The 17,508-nt window shown below is 34.2% G+C and overlaps 1 protein-coding gene across 1 annotated transcript in view; it reads right to left on the reverse strand.

The window, feature by feature from the left end:
• Nucleotides 1–17,508, reverse strand: part of ODAD2 (outer dynein arm docking complex subunit 2) — a 219,329-nt gene that overhangs the window by 84,004 nt on the left and 117,817 nt on the right. The window contains exon 17 of the mRNA XM_052000267.1: nt 12,148–12,262. Within this exon, the coding sequence (XP_051856227.1) occupies nt 12,148–12,262 (115 nt within the window). The remainder of the gene's footprint in view (nt 1–12,147; nt 12,263–17,508) is intronic.

The following is a 17,508-nucleotide window of genomic DNA, read 5'->3' on the forward strand; positions in this document are numbered from 1 at the left end:
TCCATCTTCTGACTTTGAGCAACCCCTATGAAGACCAAGTTAGCATCTTGGATACCTTAGAATCAGCTGGACTCAGGATAGCAAAAGTCCTTGGTCTTTAGGGGTAGAAGTGAATTGGATGGACTCAGGATCTCCGTGACCTCCCTTCTCCTTTTCCACTGCCAAAGTGACTCTGGCTTGTCTTACTCTACCCCCTAATCCTTCCTACAATTATCTGTATACCCCAAAAGATGGAGTCAGCACAGAATAGTGGGAAGGGCCATTTTCCAAGCATATGCTAATATAGTGTTGTCCAATTGGTAATTAGCCTTAAGTGCTCAGTTGTCCAACCCCAGTGCATCAACTCAGAGTTTCAGCCCTTCGCAAACCCCTTTGTTTTAATCCATATTAGCCTGAGTTTCCTCATCTGTAGAAAGGATTGGGCTAAATAGTTCTAACTCAATGCTCCTTAAATCCTTGTTTTATATCAGTGCCCAATCACATTTGACAATTTTGTTGGTCATGAATAAGAATTTGAGTTGTGGCTTCTTTCTAAAGAACAAAGAATTTAATGACAAGTTGACTTTTTAATCAATCTTAGTCATTATCACATTCATCACTTTGCAGGTTACTAATGTCGAATACCTGCTTAACAACTGTGTTGCTATAGAGATTGCAAAAATGTGTTGAATAATTTAGCATGGAAGAAACATGTCACTTCTGTACTTAAGTCCACTCAAGTTTCTGCAAGGCAGTTGTCCTCCACTCAGACTTGTAGTTGAAAAAGTTCCTTGTATAACTCATCTTCACAGAGATCAAATCAGAGTGTCTCTGCCCCTTTCAGAGATTTCAATAAAAAAAGAAACTTTCCTAAAGGCCAAGGCTGAAAACCTTTAAAATGGGGAGCTTTTGAAATAAAACCACTTAGAAAAATATGCAGAGGCTCTTTTGCAGTTGTGGTTCATGTCTGCCTGACCTTCTGTTCCCTAATTTTTGGCAGACTGAAGAATACTGAGCAGCTTTTTAATTGAAGCAGTAATCATTTCTTGTTGTTAAATATTCTTTCACTATTAAAAATAAAACTGAATTGCATTAACTCTTCCATTTTCTAATCATGTAAAGAATGGGACAAAGACATGAAGTCAACAAATGTGACTTTTTCACTGTTTCCTTCATTTCAATAAGGTTCAAATCTTATCATTTTAATTTTAATTCACTTAAGCAAACATTACCTACTAGGTGCAAGATACCTATGTATTAAGGATACAAGGATAAACCCTTTCAAGGCAAGGAATATGTGTGTGTGTCAAGGGGAGGAGAACATTTTACTTACCTAGGTAAGGATAATAAAAGTAACTTATCAAAGAAGAAAAGAAGAAATACTGACAAAGTATCTTACAAAAATTTGAAGGCAACCAGAACTCTTTCAACTGGAGGAATCAAGAACAATTTCAGAGAGGGCTGCACTTGAACTGTGTCTTGAAGAAAGAACAAGATTCTTCAAAATGTAGATGAAAAGAGAGAGCATTCCAGGCTTGAAGAACAGCTTGTACAAATATATAGAGATAGGAAATGGTATGTGAAACTCAGGAAACAGTAAGTAGTTTGGTTTGATGAACGTGCTGATAATGTGAAGTAATATGAAAATAAGGTTGAAGAAATAGATTTTTGTAGTTTTCCTGTTGAAAAGTTGGGCCATTGCTGAAAAGCTTAAAATGCTACAGCATACAAACATAAAGCAAACTCCAAATTTCAATGGTCACTAAGTAACTGAACAAATTACTATGGTAGCCTTTCCATTTAACCATGGAATCACACAACTTTCACAGTTGAAGGGAATTTTAGATTATATAATATACCACCACCAACACCCTCATTTTATAGATGAGACAGGAGGCCCTAAGACTTTATGACTTTCCCAAAGTTACCTGGATAAGCTGGTTAAGGCAGAATTTGAATTCAGGTCCTCTGACTCTAAATATATAACTCTTTCCACCAGAGTTACTCAGATAATCTGGGAAATGTAGAATTTGAATTCAAGTCCTCTGACCCTAAATCCAGAACTCTTTCTACTATGCCTCATTGTTCTCCCCTTTGATTAGTATCGAGGTGCCCCAAAGGAAATTTCACAGTATTAATACTTTTCTTTTGTTGTACTTTGGTAGTTTTGATAATATTTCCCAGAAAGAACAATTATAATTATTCCACTAGAATTAGTTGCTATGTCTTGTTTTTGAAACAGTACAGCATTTTAATTTTGAAAATTTTAATGTACATCCCCATTAACAATATGTTGAATATAACATATGTTTTAAAGGAATTTTCATGCCCACAACACATTTATAACACATGGACAAGTATTCATTACACCTTGGCTTCAGCAACATGTCTGACAATGCATTGCTGAAACTCTGGATTAACCAATAGTTTATTTAGACACAATTTTTTTTCTCTTTTGTTATTATTAACTGTAATTGATAATGATTGATTTAATCATAACCATTGTTGCTACCATTAACACAAAGGAATCAACATATTTTTCAAAAAAGCCCCAAAGCTATTCAGCCTGAAATATCTTGTTAAAAAATACCATATATGAAAACGTAAACATGGGGCTGGCTTCTTGCACAATAATCATATATCCTGGATGGCTGGCATATTATCTGGCCTGAAAACAAGAGGCCCAGAGCAAACAATCTCTTTTAACTCATCTTCAAATCAACAGACATTTTTGGGGGGGCTAAAGCAATTGGGGTTAAGTGACTGAATGGGAGAATGACTGAAAAAGTGTTAAGTGTCTGAGACCACATTTGAACTCAGGTCCTCCTAACTTCAGGGCTGATGCTTTATCCACTGAGCCACCTCCCTGTCCCCTCAACAAATATTTATCAAGTCCCTACTATTGAGCTATGAACTGCTGACTTATTCAAAAGTATGGCTTACATAGTAGACAAAATATTAGACTTAAAAATCAAGAAGACTTGGTCCAATTAATGGTTTGACTTTCTAGATGCGTATTCCCAGGCAAGTTACTTAAATCTTTCTAACCTCAGTTTCCTCTTCTATACAAAAAGAGATTGGATTCAATAACCTCTAAGGAACCTTCTAACTCTCAGTTGAGTTTCATTGCTAATTTTCCATTTTATCTTGGGTGGACCCACTCTGACAGCTCAATACAACACAGAAATGTATTTCCATATTTTTGTGATTCAAATTATTGTCATTGTAGCTCAGTCTTCAGTCTTCTTTTCCCATATCAATTTATTCTCTGGGCTGCCTTTCACATACTTAGCATCATGGCTCATGAATACAGAGCTGAAAAAGACCCTAGAAGCCCAGCTATTCTGAGTCCCTCATGTGACAGATAACTGTTTTATCTATAGACAGCCAAAAGGAGAGCAATAAGTGAACAGGATGTCCAAACTCCTTAGACATAACATGCAGGTGAATCGCCCTAATAGCTCATTTCTTTGGGGAAGGAGAGTCTTCTCTTACTGCTGATAACTGCCTTTATTAGGTTGGGTTGGTATTCTGTTCACTTTGTGTTATTGTGTGCATACATGTGTGTTTAGAATGGAAAAATATTGATTTCCGCTAACTAGGTGATTAGATATTACAGTATCAGTTGAACTTTTTCATTCTATAGCTCTTAAACATCCTTTTTAGGCCAGAACTATATTAAAAGGAAAGGGAAAAAGAAAAACAAATATTTTTTCTTTTTCTTTCTTCTACTTTATAATAGCTAGAAAAATACAGAAATTAATAGTTTACAAAGTGCTTTACATTTTTTTTGTCTCATTTGATTTCATCCTCATTTTACAGATGGGGAAATTGAGACAGAAGAAATTAAGGGATATGCCCAGGGCCATAGTATAAGTACTTAAGGCAGAATTTAAACTCAAATCTTTTGTATTCCGTATCCCATGCTCTACCATGAACCATCTCTAAAATAATGACCACTTTAAGGTTTGCAAAATGCTTTATATATAATATTTCGTTGGAGCCTCACAATGACCTTTTGAGGTAGGTGTTATTGATGTCATATGTATCAGCATAGATAAATCTCTTTTTTAAATGGGTCATTTTGTAACATGTGCAAAAATATTTATAGCAGCCCTTTTTGGGGTGGCAGAATATTGCAAAATGAGGGGATAATCATCAATTGAGGAATGACTGAAAAAGCTGTGGTATACAAATATAACAGAATACTATTGTGCAATAAGAAATGATTAACAGGAACAATTCAGAAAACCTGGAAAGACTTTTATGAACTGATGCAAAGTGAAATGAGCAGAACCAGGAAAATCATAGAGTATCAGCAACATTGTGTGATGACCAACTATGACTGATTTATCTCTCTTCAGCAACACAATGATCCAAGCAAGTCCAATGGACTCATAAAGGAAAATGCTATCCACTTCCAGATAAAGAACTGATTGACTCTGAAGGCAGACTGCAACATAGTTTTCAATGGTTGTTTTTTTTTCCTTTTCATCTACTTCTTCTTTTACAACTCTGACTAATGTGGAATTATGTTTTACATGGTAACACATGTGTAAACCATATTAAAGTGCCCATGGAAGAAGGGACAGGATAGAGAAAAAAAAATGGAACTCAAAATTTTGTTGAAATGAATGCTAAAAATTTTCTTGACATGTAAGGAAAAATGAAATATTATTTAAAACTGAAATGAAAGCCTAAATTAAAAATAGGTCATTATGTTATTTTTTATGTTAAGTACAGGTTTTGTTTTTCATGTCACAAAAATTCATCAAGAACATTTAAATGTAATCTGAGGATTAGCTAAAGTTGCTTTTAATAAGCAAAAACAGCCCAATTCACAAAGAAAGCATTCAATCAAAAACTTTTAGACCTGTGATGATATGGAAATAATAGGATTATAGTTCAGCAAAGAAAGAGATGACCAAGAAAGTGCAGGACAACTGAATAAACAGCATACTGTGCAATAGCTTCTATTTGAGAACAATGATTTTAAGGAAATACAAATATTTCTGCAACAAAAACTGTTGCTTCCAACTTAGGGAATCTCAGTATAATAATATTCACTAATTCAAATTAGCCATTGGTATTTAATAAAACATTTTGGTTAGATGTGAGCTTGTATTAGCATCTTAATCTAGATTTAATGTTGGGACAAAATGAGACACTAGTTAACAAAAGGTTTACATAGCAAGTGGAATAGGAGAAGGGAAGAGGACAAGCATTTACTAAGTACCTTCTTAGTACTTTGCAAATACAGGCTTGTTTGATCCTCATAGAAACTCTGTGAGTAGGTATTGTTATTATCCTTATTTTACATTTCAGGAAACTGAGTGAGCTAGCACATCACCTAGCTGCCTCTAGCCAAAATATATAATAAGAATACAGTGGTCCTTAGCTATTTCAGATTGCTGCCTCTTTCTGGTCAGCAGGGCAGAGTATAGTGATTCTTGCCATATTTAGATACCCCCTCAAGTAAAAAAACAACCCCCTTCATGTGAGTGGGGATTTTTATGTCCTTCAGTGATCAAACACACAGATGAAGAATGAAAAAATGAGGGGAAAAAGAGGCAAGGGGTACCCTTTGAATTACAAAGAAATCTTCTCCCTGGCAAGCACATGAGGGGAAGCTGGCACCCCCCAAAAATCTCTCAATTTCCATCAAGAAAAAGAGGGTAATTTATTATTTTTTATTTAAGCTTTTTACTTTCAAAACATATGCAAAGATAACTTTTCACCATCGACTCTTGCAAAACCTTGTGTTTCAATTTTCCCTCTTTTCCCCCACCCCTCCCCCTAGATGGCAAGTAATCCAATATATATTAAATATGGTAAAAAAAAATATGTAAATCCAATATAGGCATATGTATTTATACAATTATCTTGCTGCACAAAAAGAATCAGATCAAAAAGGAAAGAAATGAGAAAGAAAATAAAATTCAAGTAAACAACAAAAGAAGTAAAAATGCTACACTATGATCCACACTCAGTTTCCACAGTCTTCTCTATGGGTGTAGATGTCTCTCTTCATCACAAGATCATTGGAAATGGTCTGAAACATCTCACTATTGAAGAGAGCCACATCCATCAGAATTGATCATTGTATAATCTTGCAGTTGCCATGTACAATGATCTTCTGGTCCTGTTCATTTCACTCAGCATCAGTTCCTGTAAGTCTCTCCAGGCTTCTCTGAAATCATCCTGCTGGTCGTTTCTTATAAAACAACAATATTCCATAACATTCATATACCATAATTTATTCAGCCATTCTCCAATTGATGGGCATCCACTCAGTTTTCAGTTTCTTGCCACTACAAAAAGGGCTGCCACAAACATTTTTGCACATGTGGGTCCCTTTCCCAATTTAATGGTTAATACCTTTGTATGTACATCCAACTCTGGTTCAGCAGCCAATTAAAAGCCTCTTCACCACTATGCAATAAGTAGACAGAAAACAGTCATAAAATACATATGTATGCACTGAATTATCACAGGGCCCCTTCACAGAATGTCATCATGTACTTGAAAAAACAAACTCACTAATATTTAGGTGAGCTGCTACCAGGTAAAGCAGAATATACGTGCTCAAAAGCCTGGGTCCCTATAGACTAGGCTCTTGTTTTGCAAATATTAGAGAACATAGATGATATAATTATGAGTAAAAGTTGCAAACTTGGGCTAAATTTTCCTAATAACTTGAACTACCCAGGAGGCAGTGGGTTACCTTCCACTGGAGTTCTTCAAATAAAGACTAAATGATCCCTGTCAAATACAGAGATAACTCCCTTAGGATATGAGTAGTATTAGATAATTTCTAGGGTCTATTCTAAAATTCTGTGACTTGGAGAAAGCAGTCATATGGGCTGGTAACTACTGATATATTCTTGGATGCTTTTTTTATTTTCCTAGGAGATTCCCCACTCCCATTCTTTTCCCACTTTAAGGTATCCTGAATCCTTCAGTACCTTCAAAATTATATCTAGTATACATTTTTGCCTATATTGGTGTGCAAATTACTTGGGGGAAAGCAAGCATTTTGACTTATTTTTTGTAATGGTTATGATTATATTTATGTAACACACACATTTAATGGATCTTTTGTTATAGTTTTAATGTTGTAGTTTTAAAGAATGAATACAATTCCAAGGATAAGTATAGAACTTGTAGTTCTTAAAGACCATCCTTAAATTTACATGTATATCTAATTTTATTGCACTTCATTTTATCATATTTACAAATAATGCATTTATTTTTATTTTTTATTTTTACAAATTGAAGATTTCTGGCAATCCTGCATTGAACAAGTCTACTGGGGACAATTTTCCAACAATATGTGCTCACACCATACCTGTGTGTCACATTTTGGTAATTCTTATACTATTTAAAAATTTTTATCATATCGTTATAATGATCTGTGATTAGTGATCTTTGATGTTATTATTGTAGTTGATTTTAGGTGACACAAACCACCCCATATAAGATAGCAAACTTAACTGATAAATATTACATGTGTAATGACTGCTCTACATACTGTCATTCCCTGTCTCTCTCTTCTTCAGGCCTTCCTCTTCCTTAAGCATATTGAAATTGGGCTAATAAATAACTTTATAATGGCCTCTGAATATTCACGTGAAAGGAAGAGTCAACAAATTCAGCAAACTTCATTGTTGTCTTATTTTAAGAAACTGCCATGGCCACCCTAATCTTCAGCAACCAACTCTGTGATCAGTTAGCAGACATCAACATCAAGGTCAAACACTCCACTAGCAAAAGAATTATGACTCACTGAAGGATCAGATGATAATTACCATTTTTAGCAATAAGGTAAGGTATGTACACTTTTTTAGACATAATACTATTGAACACTTAATAGACTACAGTATACTATAAACATAACTTTTTTATGTACTGGGAAACCAGAAAATTCATGTGACTCGCTTTATTGAGATATTTCCTTTATTGCAGTGGTCTGGAACTATAACATCTCTAAGATATGCTTGCATGCAGAAATAATAATAAAGGGACAAGCAACCTGGGAATTAGCAACTAAAAAAGCAACTTAAGATTTGGGAACTCTGATCAACACAATGACCAACCACAATTACAGAGGACTCAAGATCAAACATGCTTCCCACATGCTAACAGAGATGTGATAGGATTCAGAGTTCAGACTGAGATATAGGTTTCTGGATAGGGCCAAAAAAGACATTTGTTTTGCCTGACTAACATGTTTGTAACCCGGTTTTGTTTTTCTTGCTTTCTCAGTCAGGTAGGGGGAAAAGATATATCTTCATTTAATTGTTTAAAAGAATATCACTGCTTAAAGATACTGAAGCAGTTATTGGTATGGAAGTCAAGCACTTCAAGGATAATATCAGACTACAAATTAACACAATCATTTGCCAAAGAACAAAGGAAAGTAAATTTCATTTAAAAATGAAAAAACAAACACCAGCAACTAACAAGTTGTAGAGTATCCTAATTAATCTGCAAAAAAACAAGCAAAGACTTTCAAAAGGACTTGGAAACTGAAGGGAGTATTAATGACTCCTCTGAAATGTAGCATAAATTTCTTGAACTTAGAAAAATATCTTGAAGATAGTTTTTTTTAAGCAATTTCTAACTATTGCTGGGAAGAAAAAATGCTTGTCACAGACAAGACAATAAAGTACTGGAGTACCACAGATTAGTAAAAGGGGTGATATTGTCTGGAGACTCACTCTTTCATAAAAGGCTATATCAAAACCATTATCAGAAAAAGTCCAGATAAGCCCAACTGAATCTTAGAGAGCTGAAAATTTAGACATCTTCAAAAGACAGTAAAACATTCATCTTCCCAAAAAATGTTTAGGAGGATACTTTTTTAAACTTCTAGTCAACTTGGATATCTTGTTCCCATTGAGAAATTGACAAACTCTGATAAACATAATGATATATTGAGAAGTAGAATTATTTCAGAATTAAAGAAACTCAAAAATGGAGGCAGAATACTGCACAAAAAAACTTAATCCTATGCCACACATAATAAAAGATGAAAAAGTTTATCCATAAGATGGAGAGAATCATGGTTCAGCCACCTGGGAATTTATCTGATGAAAATAAATGGCACTTAAATTGTATAACCTATAATTAAGTCTAGACTTAGAAAACAAGACATGATCAAAGACACTTTTAATATTGAGTGTAATAAAAACATGGTTTTATGATGAAGAATTAAAAACTTTGTGTCAAAGTCTTGTGAGCTCAGTGTCAAATCATGCAGAACAAATGACTGCAGCAAAGGAGGATCTTTTAAAAGGTTTTTTTTTTAAAGATTTAAATGTTGTAAGATTTATTGTATATCAATGAATGTAATTATTTAACTTTGTTCCATGTATCTCTTGCATCATTGTGGATGTTTCTATACAGCTGATCTTCCTGACTTCATCTTTTTAAACTATCACCTCTTCTTCCTCACATGACCTATCAGGAGCTAAATATTATATTAGAATACAGTCATCTTCCTTTCACTGATGAGAAGGCTAAGTTGTTATTGAAATACCAGCAGATCACTTCCATTTTGCATCTCTTTAAACCCTCCTTTCTGTTTCATCCTGTTGTCACTGATTTATCTTAGTTAGGTCTCCTGAATAAATTTCTGCAGCTTCAGGTATAGATTCCTCTACTACTTTTCACTGTCTTTGAGGTATATGATCTTCTTCCAAGTTCCTCCAAGTTGTTGTTCTGTCTCTCTCAGTAATGTTCTCTGGGATCTCGTTTGGAGTTTTCTTGGCAGAAAAACTGGAATGGTTTGTCATTTCCTTCTTCAGCTCATTTTACAGATGAGGAAACTGAGGCAACCAGGGTGAAGTAATTTGCCCAGGGTCACTCATATAGTAAGGATCCAAGGCTAGATTTATACAAAGGAAGGTAAGTCTTCCTAACCCCAGGCATGTGCATTTTATTTACCTTGCCATCTAGCCGTTCCAAGATTATTGCTCAGTCATGTGCATTTTTTTGTGTGACTCTGTGAACTATATGGTCATGGGGATTTCCTAGCAAAGATAGAATAGAATAGAATGATTTGCCTAGGGTCATACAGCTAGTAAGTGTCTGAGGCTGTATTGAATTCAGATCTCCCTGACTTCAAACCCAATGATCTATCTAGCTGCATATTAATTTGTACTCTAAATAGCATTGCCTGAGCTTTTATGTCTCTCTTCTTTCCAAAGTAATCATATGTTTGCCTTCTGGAGGTAGGTTTTTTGGTTTGTTTTGGTCTTATCATGGGGACTATTTTTAAATCAGTTAAAACATCTTTAAAAAATGGGAATTATCAATCAGTGTCTATATTTATTCCTCATTTTTCTGAGTCAACAGCTTGCTTAAAACAGGATCATGGAATCACAGAATTTATGGGATCCAACTGGGCTGTTTTGCAGACCATAGGATCTACTAAGTCAATCCTTCTCCAGTTACAAATGAGGAAACTGAGAGGTAGTTATTATTATTATTTCCATTTCACATATGAAGAAACTGAGGCAAACAGAATGTCTTCCTCCGGATCTCATAGTAGGTATGAAATAAGATTTGAATTCCAAGGCCAGCACTCTATTCTGTAGATTTAGATTAGGCTATTGTTGGTCACTGATTTTTAGGTGTGTCTGACTTCATGACATTTGAGGTATTCTTGGCAAACGTACTGGAGTGATTTGTCATTTCCTTCTCCAGCTCGTTTTATCAATGAGGAAACTGACAATTTGAGTTGTGTCTTTCCCAGGGGCACTTAGCTAATAAGTGTCAGGATGAAGTACATGCAATTGTATAAATTGTCCCAAATGTCAAAGGTCCAACTGCATGCAGAAAAACGATTCAGATATAAGCCCCATGTCTACAACCAGTCACTTTCCTGTCTAAGAGCAAGGGCTGTTTCATCGTTTGTGAAGTTGTTTGATGCTCACTTTATTTAGTGCTTTCTAACTCTCTTCTTCACAAAAGTATTCAGGATATACAGATTCAAGGCATCTGAATTTACTAGCTTTTGGTTTCTTTCATTCCTTGATCTTGAACCAAATGTTCTAAAATATTTTTCAATCTGCTCCATGCTCACCCTGACATCGAACTTACAAGGTACATGCTATATTAGTTAGTCATAACTCAAGTTATTCTTTTCTCTCCTTCCAATTTGTCAAGTTGTCATAAGTTGTTCTTCATAAAGTTTCTTCTACTTATTCATCTGTTGTTAGAGGCTAGATCACAAATTCCTGCTATCTTCATGACCATCCCTTCCTTTATACTTACCGAGAGCAAAGTAAAGTGAGATGACCAAATATCTTATTTAAAACAAACAAATAAACTCTATATCTGGCCTCTTCAACAATATGTGAATCAATTTTTTAGTTAGCTGCAATTTCCTTATTGTTTCTAGGTTTCTTTAGAGAGAGATTGCCAATATTGGTATTGTTTGGGTTCTCTGGTAATATTGTCAACTCATTGGTCATTGAACAAGGCTGTAATGTTTGTAAATCTAAATGCAAAATTAATATTTATAAGAAGTCTAAAGATGTCATTCTTAGTACCTTCTCAACCCTTCTCCTTACCACTTTCTCTTCTCCACTGCTATTAATTTTGCAGAAGTGAATGGTCTAGAGTAACGAGGACCATTTTGATTTTTTTTCTTCATTTTGTGAGTTGCCAAGGCAAAAGAATTCTTCACCTAGGGGCTACTCTACTGATGAGTCACTCCACACTTAGCTAGACTGGTCCTTGGAGAGCAGGCACAGAACCTTGAACAAAGTAGTCAGTTAATAAATATTTGTTAAATTTCAGAGTTACTGGTCTAAAGCCAATAAAAATGTTACATTTACTTTTTCTAAGAGACTAATATTAGCAAGGAAATATTTAGAATGGTGTTTAGAGTTCTGCTAAATTTATTATGTAAAAGATGTCCTTAAAACATAAGATGTACCACTGAAGGGAAAATCTTGCTGCTATAAAGACAGGGTAATGAGGCTCTGAAAGGTACTCAACTTGGATCCGAATACAATACAAGTAAATATAATGAAATCTACTCAGCAGACTGAAAAGACTTTTACAGTAAGTTAAGAGATAGAAATGACTAATTTAAAGTAATTATATAGTAAGATACAAGTATCAGATTTATTTTATTTGCAATATGTACACACTTACCTTTGCATTTTCAATGCAGGGGCAGAGAGCCCAAGCAGCGCTGGCCTTAACATCTGGATGAGGATTTTTCAGCAAGGACCATAACAAACGAACTCCATCTAAGCGATCGATTATTCTGTTGTGTAAGCAAAATTAAAGATACACACATTAATTATGGGTTACATACATAACGGAAGCAAAATTATTTTGATTTATACAACTTTGATGCAAAATGAAATAAGCAAAACAAGAAGACAAATTCACACAACAGTAACAATAACAATATTGTTTTAAAAAATGAGTAATTTAGAAAGAATTAAGAGCTCTGATTAATGCAATGTCCACTAATCCAAATTATTGATAATGAAGAATGTTCCCCAACTTCTGAGAGAGTACTAATAGACTAAATATGAAAAATGGAACATACCCCATCTTTGGGCAATGTGAAAATTTGTTTTGCATGATGATTATGCATATTTCTTATAAGAGTTTGTTCTTCTTTCTCCTTCACCTCACCCCTCCAGTGGGAGAGAGGAAGTGAGTAGATTGGAAGGAGAGAAAAGAAATGCTTATTAATTTAAAAATAAGATTTAATTTAAAAGAAAAGAAATTATTGCATTTCCATTAATTATGCACATTTAAACTCTTGTTTGGATTTTGAAATATGAAAAACAGGGGAAAAAAAGCATTTTTAAAAAATTCATGGCAGTGTCAGTTCAGTGATTTCAACACTACTAAACTTAGGACATAGAAAGCATACTGCATGATAACCATGTGACTTTGTAATAAACTACGTGCAAACTGAAACCCCAATTCAAACATACTGGTTTCTTTCATATAGTAACAACTAAATACTTTCCAAAACAAATATTTAGGCCAAAAAAACTATGTACTTAACTATTTTATTTGGTCTGTGTTTAATGTATTTACCTTACTGTATGACATATTTTAAACTCCTACGGTTTTAATCTAGCATTAGGAATTAAAATCGTCACACCACAGTGCATCCTTTGTTGGGCATGAATAACACATAACTTGTTTCCCATGTGTTCCCTTACCAACAAGACTAACATTGAATACTGTGTTATAATTACTTAAACATACTGTAATCAAAGTATCTTCATGACTAGCCGAAAAATGAATTATCATCAGAGTCATCTCTACGCCATCTGTCTTATGTTTATATATCAATCAGTCTAGGGGATCCTAGCTTCACATTAAGGTCCACTGAGTACTTTAAATTGAGAGGAAGGCCAAACAAAACTTAATATCCTTTACAAACATGGCTTTGTTCAGAAAGATACATTAAACTCAAAGCAGATGAAATGAAGATAATGGAAATCAAACTTTCTTTGAATTTTAACCTCAAGTTGAAGTTTAATTATATGAAGTATTTAACCATGAACACAATATGTATTATTAACATACAATATAATTCAGTCTCAAAAATTAATGCAAGAACATCTACTTTCCCTTGATTGTGAGAGATGAGCTTGCCTTCAAAATGTATTAGTCTCAAAGCTCCAAGTAGAAAATCACTTATGCACGTCCTCATAAAACAATTGATATCTGTCCTATCCAATGATGTTCTTGCATAAAAAACCTAAAGGCATTTTAAAAAACATGAAAAATATCTCTGGCTTCATTCAGAAAAGTGAACTTATTGACTTTAGAGAGTTGATAGTAGAACAGACCTCTCTCTTCTCAGCAGGAGGTGACAGCCTGTGGGTGTGGCGGGAAGCTTAATTTGTTTGTCAAGTCCAATGTATTGGGTTTTGTTGCTTTATTATGCTCTTTGTTCCATAGGAGAATTCTAGTAGGGCCAAGAATTCCATTGAGAGAGATGATATATTTTTTAAAGCATCAATAAAATTTTTTTTGAAGAATAGATTCAGCTTAAGATTTAATAAAAGTCTTTCTAAACCAAGAATTATCTGCCAGATGCCACTTTGCAGTTTTATACATACTGGGGGTCAGGGAAGTTGTCAATTTACATGATAAAAAAAGTAAACACAGAACTAGATACTTCATAATAAAACATATAAATATTTTAAAATAAAAATAGTCCACTAGCTAACCAAGCCCTACTATTAAGACATTCAATGCCAAAATCTTGCTCTTTATACAATTAAATCCCAATTACTGCCAATTAAGAATTCCAAATAATAATCCCAGTGACCATTTTATTCAAATTCACATTGTTCATTTCAACTGGATGGAACCAATTATCATATTTTTACATATAATTATAACTTCAAATAGTGTGAATTTGAATAAGATGACCACTAACATGAAGTGGTCATGTAATCCATTATTCTCATTAATCAGAATCTCACTAATCTCTAGCTAGAATTATATGCACAATCTCTTATAATTACATTGAATAGGAGTCTGGCCCACTCTGTCAAAAATTCAATGATACAATTTACATGAAGTTGGCTAAGAAAGAGTATGAAGTTTTTCACTGAAATTATGATCCTTTATGGAGGCAAACATCAGAAAAGTTAGGGGGGGAAATCATAGATTTTTATTTCTACAATGAAATGGAATGAAGAAGAATTACCAGTTATAAACAGTGATCTATTTGAAATTATGTGCTTCTAGATAAAAACTTTGGGAAATTCCTTTGCCCTTAGTTAAAAAAAACTCACATAGTTTTCTGTCTCTCACCAGTTTATTTACAAGGTTTAAAAGGAAAAAGAAAAACATTATTCAGGCATGAACCATTCTTGATGAAGTCATGCCTACTTTTAGTGATCACTAATTTCCTTTCTAAGTGTTCACAAGCCATCTTCTTAATAATGTGTTTTAGAATTTTTCCAAGAAAGAGAAGACAAGGTCACTGGTTTACAGTTTATAGAAGTGGGCCTTTTCTCTTTTTAAAAAAAATTGCTGGGACAACATTTGCCCTTCTCCAGTTGCTACAATGCCAATAGTGGTTCCACAGCTACATCTGGCAATTCTTTCAATACCCTGAGATGTATTTTGTCTGGGCCTGGTGATTTTGAGCTCATCAAGAGAAGCTAAATATTGTCTGTCTCTTGACTTATCTTGGGTTTTAACTACCTGTTAGCCATTTTTATTACTTCCTTCCCAATCCAAATGTCTTTCTCCTTGGCAATGAATACAAAAGTAGAGTTGAAAAGTTCAGTCTTCTCAGTTTCATTCATTTTATCCCATCTATCCCTTGTTTTGGATCCTTTGGTTGCCCCCAACACCACTAAAACAACAACAAAAACATCTTTTTTGTTATTTTAAGTATTGATCACCAGCCCCAGCTCATTCTGGACTTTATTGGTCTTGGCACAGTTTATACAAGAACCTAGTCTTTCACATTTTATTCCCAGTTACTTTTAAACAAATCTGAATAGGCTAAATTCTCTTTGCATCCACATTAATTCCAGCATCCCTTATTTGCATGTTTTACATTAGAATAATTTCTATTTCACTCTTCATTCCTCTTGGGCTGACTATCTCTTCAAGTTATTGGGCCATTGGATCTGACCGATTCTTATTCTGAATCTTTGAAAACAGCTTTTCCTTCCTTCCTTTCCAAAGTTGGGATGTATATGTAGAATTTAGGAAGCATATCTATCTACCTTTGTTCTCACTCTTTTTCTTATGAATTCTTTGATGGAAAGGTCATTTGATTCCAAAATTGTTCCTTTTTCTACTCCAACCACCAATGACTCCATATTGGTCATTTTAAGTTCCAGAAGAGCAGTTCCCTTTGTGGTTTTCTCCACATTTTGGAGGATGAAGTGATCATGAAGGGAAGCCAGAAATTTGTCAGGTTTTCTGCTCTTAGCAGAGAATTCTAAGTTTCTATCCAGTTAGGTAAAGTTCCCTTTCATTGTAATATTACATTTCCACTATAGGTTTATAATCAATCTCCCAAGTTCCTTCTTTAATTCCCTTCTGTCCATTTGATATACAGAAAATCTCAACAACTATGTCACTTCTCTACTGATATTCACCCAAAGGCTTTCTTTAATGTTTCCTTTGGGTTCCTTGTTTTCTTGATGGCTAAGGTTGTTTAACTTTTACCCCTTTCTCTATTTCTTTTTGTAGAATGTATACTCTTCCATTCTATATTCCAGTCACACACTCCCAGAATGTCGGAATAATACCCATAAAATCAGATTTTCCTTCCTCCTTGTACTAGATTCATTGTTTCACACCATTGAGGTAGGTAAGAAGATTTAAGTTCAAATCACCTATTAGACTTTGCATAGCTCTTTGTCTCACTTAAATCCAATCCAAGTCAAGACATCACCTCATGATGTCATTGGTCGTCTTCAAGAACAAAGGAAGAACAAGAATAAGACACTAACCTGGACAAAGCATATTAAGTTGTGTATGTACAAGAAAAAGCTGGGATTTGATGGGCTCTAAAATTCCATCAAGTTTTAAATCTATGATCCATCTATATATTGTGAATGGCTAAACAGACATGTGAGACATGAGTTTTACTATAATTTTTCTTTTGAATATTGTTTCCTGTGAATTATTCATCACTTCCTCTCTTTGGTGCACTTCTTACTCTATATGGTACCAGTCCAAGGCTATAGATGACTCATCCAAAGATATACAGCTTGCCGAATGGGGAACCTCACCTAACTCTGCAGCCAGAAGTCCTGTGTTTTAATCTTAATTCTGCTATTTATTATTATTTTATGTGGATTTGGGGGTCAGTCAATAAATCTTTTTGGACCTCAATTTCCCCAATCATAAAATAGATTGGATTAGACAATTTCCTATGGGCTCTTCCAGATCTAAATTCTATGATTTTATACATGCAGGCTTTCTGATTCTCAATATAATCTTTTTTTGCCATAACATGTTTTGGAATTAATTTTGAAATCAAATATAAAATCATATGTTTGGTCTTAAAAATTGTTTACAATCTAGTCTCTTCCTACCCTGTCAGTATAGTATTCCATATAATCTGTAATCCAATGATACTGGCCTTTATTCATTGCATATGATGATTTCATGCCTTTTTACTGGCATCTTTCCTTAAAGACTCAATTCCATTCTGACCTTCTGCAATAGAACTTTCCTAGTTTTCTGATTACCTGCTATTTACACTATGTTTCCCTGGTAAGTGATAATCATTCCTATGTTGTCTCCCCATTAGGTCATGAGTTCCTAGAGGGCAGAGATTTGTTTTTGCCTCTTTTTTCCCTTTAGCATTTGACACAGTGTTTAGTATATAGAAAAATTTTATTGTTAAATACTTATTTATGCAGAATATGATGGTGATGAATTAGATTTTACTTAAGCTATCCTGTAGATGGCAAATCTTACTTATTTTTCTTTAACACAGCAGAACTGCTTTCAACTCTACTAACCTTGCTGTTGTTCAGTCACATCTAATTC

This window comes from Antechinus flavipes, chromosome 5 (genome assembly GCF_016432865.1).
Source record: "Antechinus flavipes isolate AdamAnt ecotype Samford, QLD, Australia chromosome 5, AdamAnt_v2, whole genome shotgun sequence".
Taxonomy (NCBI): Eukaryota; Metazoa; Chordata; class Mammalia; order Dasyuromorphia; family Dasyuridae; genus Antechinus; species Antechinus flavipes.